The sequence below is a fragment of the Macrosteles quadrilineatus genome, unplaced genomic scaffold (genome assembly GCF_028750875.1).
Source record: "Macrosteles quadrilineatus isolate MER2022 unplaced genomic scaffold, UCM_ALF_1.0 Scaffold_8__2_contigs__length_117827958, whole genome shotgun sequence".
Classification (NCBI taxonomy): Eukaryota; Metazoa; Arthropoda; class Insecta; order Hemiptera; family Cicadellidae; genus Macrosteles; species Macrosteles quadrilineatus.
In genome coordinates this window covers 7,286,497-7,305,666 of record NW_026542601.1, presented here as the reverse complement: position 1 = coordinate 7,305,666, position 19,170 = coordinate 7,286,497, and the positions used below count along the sequence as shown (strand labels likewise).

Genomic DNA, 19,170 nt, shown 5'->3' with positions numbered 1-19,170 from the left:
GGTAGCCTACCTGGCCACGAGGATAAATAAGGCAGAAACTTAAAATATGTGCTGTTTAAGACTCAGATATGAAAATTGAATATTTCATTGAATAATTTCCTAATCTATTTAATAATAAATTTACTAATCAAAATGAATTGATAATTTTTTAGACATTTAGAGCCTCCTCAAATTCTTCCTTGCCTGTCTAGTCTATTATGTTCAGACTGACTGGGTCCGGACTCAGGACTGGGACTGGAAGAAGATAGAAAATAAAATAAACAACTTTAGTTTGTTTGTGATGCTTTGCATACTGCTTGTGCTTGTCTGGTTAGTGGTTACGTAGTTAGTTACAGTTTATTTATCTTGCCTCGGGCACAGCATAAACAAAACGCCTAGTTTGAAGTTGCAATTTGTGATCAACATTACAAGAAGAGTAGGCATAGTGATCTAAAAATCAAGAAGGTGTTACTCAGCTACGAAACTAATCTTAAAATTTTAATTTTTATCGTAAATAAGTGGTTGCAACAGGTTGTTACATGTTCGACAACATCATGCTGCGAGTTATTGTTTTTCAACTATGCTTTCATTATCTTTTACTATTATGTAGCTGTAGAAAGTCAGGATTGTACATAGACAATGGAGTTGATCAGACTATTGTCCAACGATTTATGACTAAACAAGAAAAAAGAGAAGTGGAGCATGAAATCCTTAACCTCTTAGGTTTAGAAAATAGACCAAGGCCAGTTGCAAATTCAAAAACTTTAGGAAGTTCTGCACCAAAATTTCTTCTTGATGTCTACAAGTCTGTACTAGAAAACTCAGGCAGTTCGCTTAGCAGAACAACTAGGAGTGAATTCTTTCTTAGTGGGAGAGATTTACATGCAATTGACGAGAGTGATGTGATTATGACATTTACAAGCAACAGTAAGTTACAAATTTGAATTTTTTTAAATTCAAGCTTAACTTGGGCAATATAGCTAAACTTCGGCCTAGCCTGGTCTCATATTTATTTTTGAAATATAATATGGGGTACAGTTTCTTAACTGGGCTACATACCGGTAACAGTTTAATTTTATCATTTATGTAGGCCTACTTAACTTAGTAACATCAACCGAAACCCTGGGTCTGTTGGACCCCATTTGAAAACAATGAACCCCGCTTAGAAACGCTCAAAACAAAACCATGGGCATGCGAGACCCCGTTTTTTTTTTTTAAATTACACTAATGCTGGGCTTCTGAGACGGGCATGTTATGAACAGACAACAAGCTCATGACACCCACGAAAATGAATAAACAATATATCAACGGGTAGAGGAGGAAAAGGGGGGAAGGTATTGGGTGAATGGAATCCCCCAAGTAAACATTGTTGACAACATGCGTTTGTGAAAATTACCGTGGGCCTGTCAGACCCAGGGTTTCGGTTAAAGTTTTAATATCAATAGGACTAAGTTTTACATTGAATTTAAAATAAAATATCAATAAACTTAAATATATAAAAAAATCATCAATAGGTAATAATGAATGTTCCCTTTAACAGGAAAGTAAGTTACGTTACCTATAACAAAAACATTTAAGTTGAACAGAACTTATCATAACTCAATTTTTTTATGCTTAGGCCTGCATTGTGAAAATTTCTTTTGAAGCGATAGGTGTAGGTATATAGAATTGAATTAACTTATAATCGCTAGTTTCAATATTTAAACTGATAAGTTAGTATGATGCAGGTTCTCTGCAGAACTTTATCCCAATTTTGTTGTTTAAAAAAATTAGGAATTACAGTAGGACTTACAAGGAATCAAATTAGCCTAACTTAAATAATAGTAAACTAACTTAACTTTGTATAACTTAGTACAATCGCATCTAAATCTAGGCTATCTTCTTCCCCAGATAAACATGTCAGCAGTGTCAGGCATGAGCGAGGTAAACGACTGTGGTTCGATGTTTCTGAGATTCCTATTGGAGAAACTGTGGTTGATGCCGAGTTAAGGCTGTATCAAAACTCAAACTACTCTATGGACCCCGGAGAGAACTTCACAATCACTATCTATCAACTTCTTATGGAGGATGGGTGAGCTAATAATCTACAATTACTTAAAATCTATCTTTGCCTTAAATAGCTAGAGCTGTATCATGCTCAAGTACAGTACGTTAGCCTACATATCCTTTTCAGCACTTTGTTATAATAGACCTGACACTATTATTCTTAACTTTATTACCAGTTTACTGTAGAATTGTACCTCACTGTTTGCTAACCAGTGTTCAGAAACACTCAACATGTCAATGTCCTCATCTCTACAAAGTATACTCACAGAGTCAAATTTATTTCGCAAGCATTGGACATTCAAATGTCCAATTGTCAACTTTACATCAGAGGTACTGGACCTTAAGTCAATTTCATTATCAGATAGGATTATATCTACGTCTTGTATAGGTCTACAAACACTTACCGATTGCATCTTCCTTGCCTCGTGTTTTGGGGTTGCCTCTCTAAAAAAGCATTGGAGTCAATGGTAGGCCTACCTTGCTGTCTCTCCTGCCGGTGTCTGGTTGGTATGTATTTCCTCACATAAATTCCCTCAGGCCAAAACTCGGGAGTTAGGACTTTATCCAGCGAACTTTCGTCAATTCCCACTTCGAAAGACTTGTAGGTTGGATGCTTTGTCTTCAGTTCAACACATGCAGCATTTTGGATTTCACTTTTCTTCATGAAGTTAAGCCTTGTTATCTGTCGTTGTCGAGGGTAGGAGTCGGGAGACAAACAGCCATTCGTACTTTCCCGCAGTTTTTAAGCAAGAAGATTTACTATTTTTCCCAATCACTTCTACAACACTATTTTTATTGCGATGTATGTCACTCTTGGAGACTCTACCAACTGAAACACGGGTGTTAGCTGATTTTAGAACATTGGAATACAGATTGGAAGTGCTACCGCTTTTTCCCAAATGGTTTATTTCTTTCGGTACACTTGTACTAGTCCCACTACAACCCAATTTAATGTTTCTTTGTTTAGATGGAGTATCAATCACATTCACAACACTCTTGGCATTATTAGCTTCCGCTTCCACAAGACCAACATTTTGATTTTGCTCTTGACTTTGATTTCGATTTGCTTCAGTGTCGTCGTCATCTGCTCTCGATGGTGATTCAGGTTGGGAATTTTTCTCTAAAAAGGCAGACGAGTTTTCTTCATGAAGCCCTTCAGTGATAGCCGCATCAGTTTTTTTTCTTTGTTTGATTGTAAATTATTTAATTTAGTAGGTAATTTAAAAGCCACACTAAAATATATACCCTAGTAGGGAATTTCATTAGGTAATAAGTGCATTTCATTGACCCCCTGACCATTGATCGACATTTAAGTTAGGCCTATGTTTAAACACATTTTTTTTTAAATTAGGCTAGTTTATTTATTTTTACACTTAAAACAAAAAAATCTCAACTCTGATTGAAACCATTGTGTAAAGCTTAAGAAAACTAAAAATTGTGTGTATAGCCTATGATGGAAGCGTTGTTGGAGGATTAATGGTTACGCAGAGAATTAAATAAAAAACCATTTAGAATTCCTATTGTTTATGGAGAAAAAAAAACTTGTAATTTGCTGGTTTTGGTAGTATTTTGATTAAATTTGGCAAATTGATTTATTTCGTCCTATACCATTAGCAACTGATCAAAAATACTCTTTCCTTCCCCCGTTGCAGCAAACTTAAGAACTTGTTAAATCTAATGCTATTGAAATAGGGAATAGCTTGTTAATGGAAATGTTTGAGTAAAAATCTAATGAGACAAATTGAAATTCGCTCAATCTGCAGGTTTGCTACGGTGGGGGTATTATTCAGTATATGACTGTCTTGTGCATTTCAAGCGTCCATGACAAGATCGATTGCATGTAATTTTGCCTAAAGATCAATAAATGTCTTATGTCTTATGTCTTACCTATAAACTTGATCCATAATCTGAAAATGTTCAATGTTGCAGAGAGAAGGAGCTGGAGTTTATCGATGCTGTGAATACAAGTCGCAACCATGATGGGTGGCTCATATTCAACATGACCGGGCCCTTGACCTCCTGGGTGGCCTTCCCCCGGACCAATCGGGGCCTCTACCTGTCTGTTCAGCCACAAGGTGCCGGTGAGTGGTTTGAATCTTAACCCTCTGCAGACAGAAATAATTTTGTAAAGAAAACAAATAATTTTAATTTCTTGCCCTTTTACATTAGTACTCCAAATGACCAACCAAGTCTACAGAATCTTTCACCTCTCCGGGAAGGGTTTATTTCTTGATTAACTCATTACATTGGTTTGAGCCAATTGTACTTAGATTGGAGTTTTATCTCAAGAATTACAATAGAGTTAATTAAAATTAAAATTACAAAAATCAAAAGTAAAACAATTTGCAGTTATTTAACAAATTTTCTAACTTATTGAGGCATACTATTTACTTAAGTACAAAACATCATCACATGAATAGTTTGTGATTTTTTGCAAATTTTTAATAATTTTTTTTTTTATTGTTTAGGTGAAGTATAAGAACATTATGGCTATGGTAGATGTGTAATACCATAGTATGCTGTCAATTTAAAGAAGCAAATTTGACCAATCTGTGTCCTCCCCCATTGCAAACGCAAAGCTTGAGTATAACTGCAATAAGCATTTTAAACTTATATGCCAACCCCGTACGAAGGACGGGTATTCTGCTAGTGCATCATAAATACAAAATTGATCTGCTGTTAACTTTAGATAGGTTAGAAATAGCAGTTTAATTTTAGATCAGACAGAAAAACATTAGGCCTATCTGTGTTCTCATGTAGAACAGTTTCTCGTTGTCTAAATCCAAACTTTGTTTTTAAGTTCACGAAATGAGACCTGAAGACATCGGTGTGGTTTCTGCTAGTTTGGAAGGAGAGGAAGAAAAACAACCGTTCATGGTAGCGTTCATGAAAGCAACTAGTCAAAAACGTGCTCGCAGAACCAGAGAGATTCGTCGAAGAAAGAAAGCAGAAAACTCTGAATCTCCTTATTCACGCAACCCCTTGGGTGTGTTGATTTATTTTTATTCATCTTAATCTCTTTACGGTAGTTAGGTTACTGTAGTTTAATTTCTCAGATTTCATTGTGGTGTAGTCTCTGAATCACTATACTGGATGCAATACAGTGTCAGGTTAATTTATCAGATCTCATATAGCCTCTAAGATGTTTTTTATTTTTTTTATTAATAGGTTATATTACCCTAGGTGTATCTCCAATTGGATCTATTAAAGTAGGTAATATTTATTGACTATTTATCAGATTTGTTAGGACCATTGTAGAGTACCAGTCACATTCTGTGCCCTTTTGATCTTAACAATGCCGGCTTACTTAAGATAACTGTGGGAATCCTTGAAAACTAAGTAATCGTTTGATCTCCCTGTTGAAACTTATACGAGGGCTATCCAGAAACTGACGGACATTTTGGCCTGGTGTGGCATTGGGCGGGGCTAGGACCGCCATCAGTGTTCCTACACTCAGTCCGCAACAGCTGTGGTAGCTAGAGCATCGTGTCTTCTGTACGCAGTGGAGTTTCGAAATGAGCGCTGCAATTGTAAACCCCGCCAGTTGTGAAGTGCGTGGTGTGATAAGGTTTTTGTTGGCAAAGAATTACAAACTAATTGAAATTTATTGCCAGATTTGTGATGTGTAATATGGCCAAGGAATAATGAGTGAAAGCCAGGTGAGGCAGTGGTGCATTGATTTTAAAAATGGCCGAATCAATGTTCCTCATGACGAGGATCACAGCAGTAGGCCTAGTCTTGTAACTTATGAATTGGTGGTAAAACCGATGAAAAAGTCCATGAGATTTGTCGTTTTACGATCATGGAACTATCAAAACATTTTCCTCAAATTTCACAAGAGTTTACTCACTAGTGTGGACGTGAATCCACACCAGGGAGTATCGCATCCTCAAAGTGCATGCCTATAAATATCCACAGTTCTTGACATCTAAGTAGCTGGATACTGGACGATGCCACGGTCCCAGGTTGAACTCACAGGCGGCAGATTTATTTGAAGAGGGCATTGAAAAGCTTGTACCACGCTATGATAAATGCCTTTATTTAAATGGGGGTTATGTAGAAAAAAAGCCTGAAAGGTTAGCTTCAAAATGTATATAATAAAAATGTTTACAATTTTGTATATGTTCAAAACGTCTACTACTTTCTGGATAGCCCTCGTACATAAAAAACTGTTTCTGTTTTGAAAAAAATCATTGGGTTTTAAGTTAATACATTTTTTTTTTATTTGTTTGTTTACTCAAACTAAGTGTGTTACCAAATAAAAATTTATCTAAACTTAATTGGATAAAGAATATAAAAATAGATAACAAGATATAAATAAATCAATGAATGATCCCTGACCAAAGAGTTGAATGTCGTGTATTGCCTCGAGAATTAATTTTCACTAAAAAAAAAGAAAATTTATTTGTTAGACTACTTACAAACGTTTAAGTGTAAATCATCATCATGAGATATGTACATAAAGTTCTACTGAATGATTTAAATTTTATAAAATTTCAGATCCATCACCTTTCTGGTCTACTAGAAGTTGCCAGATTCAAACTCTTTATGTCAGCTTTCGGGACTTAGGATGGCAGGTAAAGTATTGCAAAAACTCTTTATTCCATCAGTAAACGTTAGGATCACTTGGTCCTTTTCACATTTAACTTGTATATTTAGAGATAACACAAACAGTTTAATTTTCTAAATTAAAATCATGTAAAAACCTTACTCCATTACCTTTAAGTACCATTAGTCAATAAGTACTAAGCACCCCTCAAATTCACCAGCCAAAACCATATGCCTGATGTTTTATGTAAGGTAATAATTATTGCAATTTCCAAAACTTACTTGTTTGTTGTTTTATGTTGATTGTGTCCTTCACCATTGGATTGGTGTTTATGTGTTCCTTGTGCCAAAATAGACTCTTCTCTATTTAAGCTAACCTTCTCTCCCAACAAAAATAATTTTTCCTACAATCACCCGACAAAGTGAGTTTCCTTGCACTGCTTATAGTACAGAAAGCTGCTGACTGCTGCATTTACTTACTTTACCGCACACTTTTTACTTTTTCGCACACCAGTATTCCAACCAAACAACACCAAACATTGTGCTTTTACTATGCACGTAGTTCGTGTATGCTCGGAAATATGTTGGCAACACTTTAAGAAACTACGACTACAATCAGCTGGAACAGCGTTTCCCATTTCGTTCAATGTTTGCATTTAACCTAACCTAAAAACGTGTTGTACAGTGTTTGAAAGACTAATTATGTATATGATTTATAGTAACTGTAGGAAAAATATAATGTGTAACACGAGTGCAAACAGCCTTTACTGCACTCGAGAAACTTTCCATGCTCTCGTGTGCAAAGTGCCACTTCACCCACTAGTTACACAAATAACTATTGACTGAATTTGTAAATTTGATTCATTGTACTTATTACAATTTAAGATCTCTCTGAGCAATGTATTACTAACTTATCACGTTTTGATTTTTGACAATTTATTAACTTACTCAATTTGTTAGTTGATTCACTACATTTGAACTGATCTCCAATAACGGTTTGCAGGACTGGATAATTGCTCCGGATGGTTACGGTGCATTTTACTGCAGTGGGGAATGTAACTTCCCACTAAACGCCCACATGAACGCTACTAACCACGCGATCGTCCAGACGTTAGTACACCTCATGTATCCCTACGATGTACCCAAGCCGTACTGTGCACCCACCAAGCTGACTCCAATATCCGTCTTATACTTCCTTGATGATTCAAATGTCATATTGAAAAAGTACAAGAACATGGTGGTGAAGAGCTGCGGTTGTCATTGAGCTGGTTCCTAAGTCTTCAGGTATTATGTAGAATCAAAAAGTATTTTTGACTGTGTTTTAGAACATAGATATTGTTGCATTTATGTCCACTGTAGGTATATTTAGTATTTTTATACTGTTATCTTGTAGTATTTGAACTGTTTTCAAGGCCGCCTGCAGTGAAGAGAGTGGGGGGTTAGAGAGGACAAAATTTAGAAATTTATTAACTTCTGTACAGTTATAGACAGCACATTGCATCCAAAATAAATCCTTGTAGGCTATGACTTGTGATCATTAAAGTAATAAACCAATGAAAAAAGAGTTAACAACTAAACAGGAACACCAATATAAAATATCAGGTGTTGTAAGAAATATTGCCAGTGCCTGTTACAGGCTACATAGAAACACAGCATAAAAAACAAAAAGAAGAACTTTTGGAAAAAAACATTATTGTGTTTGATTAGCCTAGGAAAAGTGACCAGTATTAAGTTTTCATGTCAATAATATTTTTAAATAGAGCTCAAATAGTTTTGCTCCTACATCATGTATCATTAAAAATATGTTTTCGTCATACTGTCCCGGAAAGCAGCCGTTTTTAGTTCTTTAAATTGTCCGCAAATTTGTCGTTTTCAGGCAACTTTAAATAGGGAACAGAAAAAACGTATGGCAAATTTTTGGTTCGCTAACCTCAAAATTTTGTCAATGCATTATCAAAACGCTGCTAACCAAACGATATTTAAAGCTATGTGTGTAAACAACAGAAATGTAAATATTAATAATGACTTCGTATAACTTGAAATTATGTGGTATAATTTTGTAACGATTAGAAGGTTATTTCCACAGTATGATGAAAATAGTTATTCATCACAAGGAGGGAAAGTGTCTTTTTGGTAGCTTACTTAATCATATTTCCATTGCGCACCAAAAAGAGCCACTTCATCTCCTAATGATGAAAACTACTATTCTTTTCATTTTTACTCTAGTATCAATTCTGTTTGTTATTCGATTCGTTAACAACTGTAGTGTTAAATAAGTATATTTTTTAATGTATAATTGAGTGTTTAAGCTTACTAGGTGGCGTTCGCAGAGGCATCCACAAAATTGAGCGGAGTCATCAAGGTTTCATATTATATTGTTTTTGTCTTACTGCAGTAAAAACAGTATTTTTTCATGAATGCGCTGCGGGTCTAAAGTAGCATTTTTAATATTTAGGGAGTAAAAATCGTTTTTAGCCTCTATGGAGTAAAAATCAGCTGTTGTCAACTCAGTTGTAAATTTCGATTGTAAACGATTGCATGTATCGAAAATATGTATCGATTTGTGCTTCGTAATCATTTTTAACATATTACAGTCTACAGTCTCTTCCCGTAGCATTTTAGCATTGCAGATACATTAATCCATTCTCAAACTCAACACTGCTCACATTTACTACTTCCTTCACCACACCCTACGTCGTGGACCTGTTTCCCTCTCTTCCCATAGCATTTTAGGATTGCAGATACATTAATGTAATTGCCAAAGACAGTTCCCACACTCTGCGCTGTTAACCTTACTACTTCCTTCACCATTTACTACGTCATTGGCCTGTTTCCTTCCTTTCTCATAGCATTTAAGTATTACAAATTCACTTATCCATCTGCTCAAACGGTTCCCCCACTCTGCACTGCCAGCCTTTACTACTTCCTTCACCACTTACGTCGTGGACCTGTATTCATCGCTTTCCATAGCATTTTAGTATTTTAGATACGTTAATCTAATTGCAACAAACATCCCCACTGTCCGTACTGCTAGACTTTACTACTTCTTTCACAATTTCCTATGTCTTGGGCATGCTTCCATCCCTTCTCATAGCATTTCAGCATTGCAGTTACATTAATCGAACTGCTACAAACGGTTTCCAGTTCCCACACTCCACACTGCTCACCTTACTACTTCTTTCACCTGTTCCTACGTCGCGGATCTGTTTCCCTCTCTTCCCATAGCATTTTAAGATTGCAGATACCTGAATCTAATCGTCATAAACAGATCCCACACTCCGAACAGCTCGCCTTTACTACTTCCTTCGCCACTTCCCACATCGCGGACCATTTTTCCTCCCTTCCCATAGCATTTTAGGATTGCAGATACCCTTATCTTATCATCATAAACAGTTCCCACACTCCGGACAGCTCGCTTTGACTACTTCCTTCACCACTTCCTACGTCACGGGCCTGTTTCCCTCCCTTTCCCATAGCATTTTTGATTGCCCATACCCTTATCTAATCGTCATAATAGTTCCAACACTCCGGACAGCTCGCCTTGACTACTTCCTTCACCACTTCCTACGTCGCGGACCTGTTTCCCTCCCTTCCCATTGCACTTACAGATTGCAGATACCTTAATCTAATCGTCATAAACAGTTCCCGCACTCCGGACTACTCGCCTTGACTACTTCCTTCACCACTTTCTACGTCGCGGACCTGTTTTCCTCCCTTCCCATAGCATTTTAGGATTGCAGATACCCTAATCTAATCGTCATAAACAGTTTCCACACTCCAGACTGTTCACCTTTACTACTTCCTTGACCTCTTCATACGTCACGAACCTCAAGCTAGTGTCGTCATTTGATTATAGTACCTGGGGACCGAGCTTTGCTCGGGGAAAATCATTAGTTCACTCTGAAAGCACCGTAGTATTGGAGATACATAAATCCACACATCTACATCCTACACAATTTCCTACGTCATGGACCTGTTTCCCTCCATTCCATTGCATTTAAAGATTGCAGATACCTTAATCTAATCGTCATAAACAGTTCCCACACTCCGGACTACTCGCCTTGACTACTTCCTTCACCACTTCCTACGTCGCGGACCTGTTTCCATCCCTTTCCCATAGCATTTTTGATTGCCCATACCCTTATCTAATCGTCATAATAGTTCCAACACTCCGGACAGCTCGCCTTGACTACTTCCTTCACCACTTCCTACGTCGCGGACCTGTTTCCCTCCCTTCCCATTGCACTTAAAGATTGCAGATACCTTAATCTAATCATCATAAACAGTTCCCGCACTCCGGACTACTCGCCTTGACTACTTCCTTCACCACTTCCTACGTCGCGGACCTGTTTTCCTCCCTTCCCATAGCATTTTAGGATTGCAGATACCCTAATCTAATCGTCATAAACAGTTTCCACACTCCAGACTGTTCACCTTTACTACTTCCTTGACCTCTTCATACGTCACGAACCTCAAGCTAGTGTCGTCATTTGATTATAGTACCTGGGGACCGAGCTTTGCTCGGGGAAAATCATTAGTTCACTCTGAAAGCACCGTAGTATTGGAGATACATAAATCCACACATCTACATCCTACACAATTTCCTACGTCATGGACCTTTTTCCCTCCATTCCATTGCATTTAAAGATTGCAGATACCTTACTCTAATCGTCATAAACAGTTCCCACACTCTGGACAGCTCGCTTTGACTACTTCCTTCACCACTTCCTACGTCACGGGCCTGTTTCCCTCCCTTTCCCATAGCATTTTTGATTGCCCATACCCTTATCTAATCGTCATAATAGTTCCAACACTCCGGACAGCTCGCCTTGACTACTTCCTTCACCACTTCCTACGTCGCGGACCTGTTTCCCTCCCTTCCCATAGCATTTTAGGATTGCAGATACCCTAATCTTATCGTCATAAACAGTCCCCACACTCCGGACTGCTCGCATTTACTACTTCCTTCACCACTTCCTACGTCGCGGACCTGTTTTCCTCCCTTCCCATAGCATTTTAGGATTGCAGATACCCTAATCTTATCGTCATAAACAGTCCCCACACTCCGGACTGCTCGCATTTACTACTTCCTTCATATCACTTCCTACGTCACGGACCTGTTTCCCTCTATTCCCATAGCATTTTATGATTGCCTTTACTACTTCCTTCACTACTTCCTACGTCACGGACCTGTTTCCTTCCCTTCCCATAGCATTTTAGGATTGCAGATACCTTAATGTATTCGTCATAAACAGATCCTAGACTTCGCACTGCTACCCTTGACTACAATGTATCGAGTAATCTTAAGTATAATCTTTGCTCAATATTAACAAGTGATGTTTTTCCTTTTGTACTGTATTTGTAATTTCCTAGTATACTGTGGGTAGTTGGCTTATTATGAACACATGCTAAAACTTCAAATCTTTTGTTTACTTTTTACTTGTTATTTAATTCAGCCAACATGGTTACCTAGCAACCCATAAGACTAATGTTAAGAAAATGTGATTTTCAGTTTCATTTTTCTACGGATTCCTGAGAGACTTTTTTAACGCCATATAGATGTTGGCACTCACCGATATGGTCTTTATCACCATGCAAAATTTGAAAACGATTGATTCAGCCGTCTAGGAGGAGTTTGCGTATTACGAAATGCATAAAAGTCGACGTATAAGAGCTTCGCTCGCTTCGCTCGCTCCGCTCAAAAAATATGTTTTTAAGTGTTTTAGATTAAAACGGCTTCTTCTCCTCACAACCAGATATCGGTTAACACCCCACCCCTGAAATAGTTCTCTGCAGGCGCCCTTGCCGGTTTTAGATTGTTCAAACCTTACTAAAACTTTGTTATTTCTCTCATGATAAAATATAAACAAGTTACCACTGGTGTAGAATGCAAAAATATAGTTATAAAACTAGGACTTGTATGGAATCTCTTAGTGTTACATTTAGAATCTCAATTCTAATATGCTAATTAATTGTATGATGTGATCAAACAAGAAGGATTAAGACCAGTTTTACTTTGTCAGATCTAAAACCAAGCATCATAATTTAATACTCATTGCTTGCATATTCTTTGTGTTTTATGATATTTAACTTAATGTTGATACATTACATGTTATATTGTAACTAGGCTTAACTTTTATTTAAATATATTTTAATAGTTATTATATAATATTGACGTGGCTGTTAAAATATAAAACTTATTACTTAAGTAGGTACTAAGTTATATAACTTTTATTTCCATGTAGTTGATAGCTATTTTAGAAAAAAACTTTATAGTTGAATTTTGTTTAGTTTGGAAGGTTAGTGCTGTTCGTTTTACTGAGTTATTTATTTACTATATAGCAGAAACACCAAAATTTGAGGTAAAGAAAAATAGATTAAATAATTACTGTTTTGTGAAACATAAAGACTAAGACAAAAAAATTACAACGAGGGCTGTGTCCCCTTATTTTTTGGTCTTCTTCAGATTCAGAAGGAATCACTTCCCCTCTTTCAAACCTCTCGGTCAGGAACGGATTCGACTCGGTTTGGGTGAACAACCGGATTGGTTCTAGATCACTTGCGTCCTCTGTCATAGGAGATCGTGGACAAATGGATTGTTCTCTATCTGAGGTGACTCAACATCAGGAGGTACAAATGGATTGTTCTCTGTCTAAAAGAGAAGAGTCAACCGTGGTCCGTGGGAAAAACGGCAAGGTAGGTTCTGACGGGGTTAAGTCTATTGTGTGGCGAACACATTGAGTGTAGCCATAGTGTGGACCCGCTCAGCCTGTATAAGACCCTCGCTAGTGTCTGGGTCTAGAAGGAGTTTAACAGGTGTGACTCTAGTTGTAGTTAGCACCGGAGCCTCCTCTACATCCGCCACATTTTCCCGCAAATCGAGCACTGGAAACGTAAAAAAGTATTCATTGTAAGCTTGATCTTTTGCACTCGATGATTTAACTAATTTGGCATTTTTTGTGCATATTGTAAGTTATTTCACTGCTTGCTGAAAATTCTTCTAAATATGACACTATCTAAAGCATTATCTATTCAGGGTGTCTACTGGTCACCGAAGTCGCAAAATGGCCGAATCTTAGTAGAGGTTCACGGAAGTCACCAACAAATGTATATCTGGATGGGCACAGTGGGCGTACTAGCTGGGGGATGGGCACAGTGGGCGTACTAGCTGGAGGATGGGCACAGTGGGCGTACTAGCTGGGGGATGGGCACAGTGGGCGTACTAGCTGGGGGATGGGCACAGTGGGCGTACTAGCTGTGGGATGGGCACAGTGGGCGTACTAGCTGGGGGATGGGCACAGTGGGCGTACTAGCTGGGGGATGGGCACAGTGGGCGTACTAGCTGGAGGATGGGCACAGTGGGCGTACTAGCTGGGGGATGGGCACAGTGGGCGTACTAGCTGGGGGATGGGCACAGTGGGCGTACTAGCTGGGGGATGGGCACAGTGGGCGTACTAGCTGTGGGATGGGCACAGTGGGCGTACTAGCTGGGGGATGGGCACAGTGGGCGTACTAGCTGGGGGATGGGCACAGTGGGCGTACTAGCTGGGGGATGGGCACAGTGGGCGTACTAGCTGTGGGATGGGCACAGTGGGCGTACTAGCTGTGGGATGGGCACAGTGGGCGTACTAGCTGGGGGATGGGCACAGTGGGCGTACTAGCTGGGGGATGGGCACAGTGGGCGTACTAGCTGGGGGATGGGCACAGTGGGCTTACTAGCTGTGGGATGGGCACAGTGGGTGTACTAGCTGGGGGATGGGCACAGTGGGCGTACTAGCTGGGGGATGGGCACAGTGGGGCTGGGGGATGGGCACAGTGGGCGTACTAGCTGGGAGGTTTCAGCTCCCCCCCACCTTATTCTGTCTCTTTATATTCAAATTTGTTAGTTAATGTTAATATCATTTAACGAAATTAGTTATGATTATCTTGACACAATATAGGTATAACAATCAAAGATCGTCAGTTTAAATTACTTGTCAGTTTTAAAAGATAAATTTATGTTTAAGGATTTATTTTATGTTTAGATACTGGCAGGCTATATTATATTCGTTGTATGAAAATTCCATACCATACGCATTCCAAGGTCACCTATTTTTATTTAATTTGGTCATCAAAAGTCTCCGATTTTACTTTTAGTGAACTCGTAGAAACCCTGTTGTTTCAACCATGTTAGTCTGCTATAATAATCTTGGGGGTTTAATTAACATCACATTACAAAGTACCTTAAAGTCTCTCCTTAAGAATTACTTGGGGAATGATATACTGAAAGACTGTTTGAAGTGTCATATTATCTTGCCATGTTGACATAATCTCAGAAGTATTTTATAGTGCCTTAAAATGTATTCCTTATGAATTATGATATATAGCTTTGCACTGTGAATAATGTCTAGAAATAATGTATTACTGTACTAACATTTACACTTTTATGTGTATAGCCTTAATTTTATATGCATGACAATAAAGATTTGAACTTTTAAAAAACCTGTTTAGTATTCATTTTCCAGAAAAAATGAGTAGGATACCTATTTTTTATGAACTTGCCACAAAGTAAAGTGTGTGTTGTAGAGTAAAATAGATATAATGCTTGCCCAGTAATGAGAAGGTCTCCAGCTCAATCCTGAGAAAAGACAGTAAATTCTTGGTGGTACAAAACTGGGCTAAGCTATTCATGATTATTGGAGGTTTTAGTTTGAATCCACACAACTGATCTTCGTCAGTAACAAAGTCCATCTAACTCCATTCTACACTCACCTTGTACTCATGTTTAGTTTAAAATACACACCCAAGTGTGTATTGCTATTGTAAAATAATTAAATTTTATTGATGATGGTTTGTAGCGAATTTCCCTATAAGGAAATAGCTATTAACGTAGGTGGTCCGAGACCAATATATTTTTCATTTTGATGTCCTTAGAGACAAAAACGCTAATAGTTTTTTTATACAAATTTTTATATATGTATATATAGATTTATATAGGGTAGACTGGGGGAATTGGGATCCATGTTTTAATTTTTTTCAATTATTTGTTTATTGTAAGAAAAAATCAAAATATGAGCATGCACACGGTTTCAACTGTAATTTGTCTTCTTATCACATTGTTTGTAATTTTTTAAATTAAATTTTACTATGAAAAAAATCAATTCAATTTGGGTTAAATAAATTCACCTATACTTATTGAAGACCCAAATTGCACCTAATATTAATTTGTGGGGGTAATTGGGTTCTAAAAATGAAAACATAATAAACATTATGCAACATACTTTTATTGAAAAACAATTTTTTAGGACTATACAACAGTTTAAACTTTTTTCCAAAAGATTCCACTTTTTTAAAAATAAAATAGGAGAAATTAACCAGTACATATAGCCAGAAAATATACCTAGCTTTAAACTGTTAAATACATGTATAGTTAAATAAAAAAACTACAAGTATATTTTATGTCGAACATTTTTTCTGGTCATACAAAAACTTTCTGAAATTTTGCTTTTTCGGCCAAAAGAATTTCAAATTAACGGTAATTGTCAGTCCAAAAATAAGTCAATAGGCCAATTATGGGCTTACATCACTCTTTTAGGGCCTAGTCTCTTATCAAGTAGTTGTAAAATAAATGTTTAACTTTTCTGTACATCTGTGATTCCAATCCGATGTAACCACGCGATGAGACTGGAATCGGGGTAGTTGGGACCTATTACTGTTACCTATTACTAATAATCCCATGCTGGGGTAATTGGGACCTATTTCAAAATTCTGTTATTGCACATAATAATGATAATCACCACTGCAGCCACATATAATTATTAATTTTAATGAAGAAAAATAGTGAAAATCATGAAACACACACAAAAAATTTCCCATTTCCCCACACCAGGTTACAAAACTTACAAAAACTAAATTAACTAATTGTAATTTAATTTAACTAATTGTAATTTAATTGTAATTTAATAAACTTAAATTACAAAACTTTTTGCCAATGCACATAAAAATACATCTCGTCAAATCACTTGTCTTCCCCCACTTCACTTACTGCAACTCTGTGATCAATGACATGACTGTAAACCTCGCTGATGCTCTCCAACGCGCTCAGAATTACTGCTTGAGATTCATTTATGATCTGAGACGCAGTGAGCGTATCACGCCTTACTACATTAATTCTAAACTATTAAAGCTATGTGACCTTAGATCAATTAAAATCCTTTTGCTAACCTATTCAATAATAAAATCAAATTTTCCAAAATATTTTGTAGATGATTTTAGGTTTGTAGCTGAAGAAAGTGTTAGATTTTCACGCTATGCTTCATTGACTTTGCGTATGCCTCATCATAGGACTGCAGTTTACGACGGGGCGTTTGTTGTGACCGCTTGCCGACTTTGGAATGACCTCCCCTTAGCCATCAAATCCCTTGATAACCGTTCCCGGTTTGTGGCAGCGCTAAAAAATATGTATTTTGAACGTATGGCCATGGTTGGTTTGTCCTAGGGGCTTGTACGCGTGGTTGGTCACTGACAGATGTGCTTGGTGTGTGTGTGTGTGTGTGTGATAGAGAGAGAGAGAGAGAGAGAGAGGGAAAGAGGAAGATTATTTTTGTACAGTTTAAAATGTAAGTTATTTTCTTTTGTTTAAGTTTCTGTATCCATGATTTAGATTTTTTTTTTTGTTGTATATTAATGTAATTGGTAAAATATGTGTGATATATTTATGACAGGTTAAGTGTAAGAAAGGGCCATGTGGCCCTAACTTTTGCCTGGATAAATAAATAATATTTCATTTCATTTCATTTCAGGTTAATGGGACCCGTAAACATTTTTTTAAAATTAGTTTTTGACTTTTTTTATTTTTAAAACCATAACAAACTATTGCTTAAACCTTAAATGTGTTGAAAAATACATTTTGGCATGGCTATTATTCATATAATATATATAAAATAACTAGAAATGCTATCATGCTAAAGTTTTGCCATATGTTTAACAATCGGAAAAAACATGGCTCAGTTTTTTGTTTTTTTTTATACATAAAAACAGAAGATTAAAATTATCCAACAGTTTGTGATGTAACCCCTTTAGAATGCCTAAACTTTAATGTATTTACAGTTTTGTTAAAAAAAAGTTATCAAAAAATATAGCTCTCAATTACCCCCGGGTCCCAATACCCTCACGCTACCCTATAAGTTATATATACCGTGAACGCGATAACTTGAGTAATTTTTGTCCGATTTTGATAAAATTTGCCTTGAAGGTGTATTGTGCGATAACTTATTGAATTCGCAAACCAGCATGATCAGACCATGGGAACGGGGATTTAATAGGGTAAAAATTGGGTTTTCTCCATTTTGACCCTTAAAACATAAAATTTCCTAATTTCTCTTTTAAAAAAGAGCATAAAAAACAAATAATTTAGTATATTGGAGTGTTTTTGCACGGTTATTGGCTACACGGGGACTATTCAAATAATTGTAAACCAATTTAAAATTCCCATGTTATTCTTATGGCTAATAAGTTAACTGTTGTAATTTGCTTATTTATGGATATATTTTGATCAAACTTGGCAAATTAATTTATTTTATACTAAAGCTTTATATATTTTGCTAAAAACACACTACAACCCTCCCAGTAGCAGCATACCTAGATACTTGTTGAACATTATAACGTTATTTAAATAGATTTTATTGAAAATCCAATCAGCTATATTGAATGAAAATTCGCTTAGCCTGCAGGTTTGCTGCGGTGGTGATGTTTTATTTTGAAAAGTATTTATAGGAATTTTTTGTAAGGAATAGAGTTCATCTAGCTTACCTGAGAAAAATAAGAGTACCTACATCAAAGGCTAATAGATGCACAATAAAAGATCACAAAAAATAACACTAATATTTTGTCCTTGAAATGTGAATAAAACTCATTTGTAAAATGACCTAAAGCATAGATCAAATATAGTCCCTTAGGGAACATGTTTTATCTATGCCTAAAGGTAGGTTTTAATTAGGTAACTCTGAAGTCAAGTTCAAATTAAATTTTAATATTTTAAAGCAGGCTATGCCTATATAATTCTAATTTAGGTACCATTTTTTTTCTATCTTGTGTATTCGGTCTAATTTCTGAATACTAAAATTCGTGACAAAATTTGAAGTGTACCCAAGTTTGAGGAACATCACATCTTAGTGAATAAAATAAACGGCCAATTGAATAATCAGTGTTAAAAGTACGAGCAAATAGCAAGACAGAATGGTTCCAGTTCCAAGAAAAATCGAAAGAAAATAAAACAAATATTGGAATCCCAATGCCGAAGTTAATCTAATCAAGTCAATTTCAATATAATTTATTAATTTAATTAGTTTTACCATAGATAAAACATCCTCCTTGAGGAGTATGTTTTATATGGATAAAACATAATCCTCAAGGAGGATGTTTTATCTAGTTATAGTTTTACTACAGGAAGCAACCACATTTTTAGTATTTAGTGTACCTCAAGGCTGCATGAATTTTTAAATAGCCTAGCCATCGGCTCAAAAAATAAAGAAAAAAATCTCCCCAACCGGGGTGGATTATTGGAATTATTACAGAACAGAAGTAAGAAATAAGGATTTGGATTATAAAGTTTTGTTA

The 19,170-nt window shown here is 36.6% G+C and overlaps 1 protein-coding gene across 1 annotated transcript; it reads left to right on the top strand.

Annotated features, from left to right (window-relative positions):
* The first annotated feature begins 310 nt into the window (after window positions 1-310).
* LOC129001318 (protein 60A-like) lies at window positions 311-11,664 on the top strand. The gene is made up of 6 exons (XM_054428573.1): window positions 311-906; window positions 1,870-2,050; window positions 3,955-4,106; window positions 4,826-5,011; window positions 6,526-6,602; window positions 7,577-11,664. Exons 1-6 carry the CDS (start codon window positions 519-521, stop codon window positions 7,835-7,837), a joined length of 1,245 nt encoding a protein of 414 aa, XP_054284548.1. The 5' UTR covers window positions 311-518; the 3' UTR covers window positions 7,838-11,664.
* The last annotated feature ends 7,506 nt before the right edge of the window (window positions 11,665-19,170 follow it).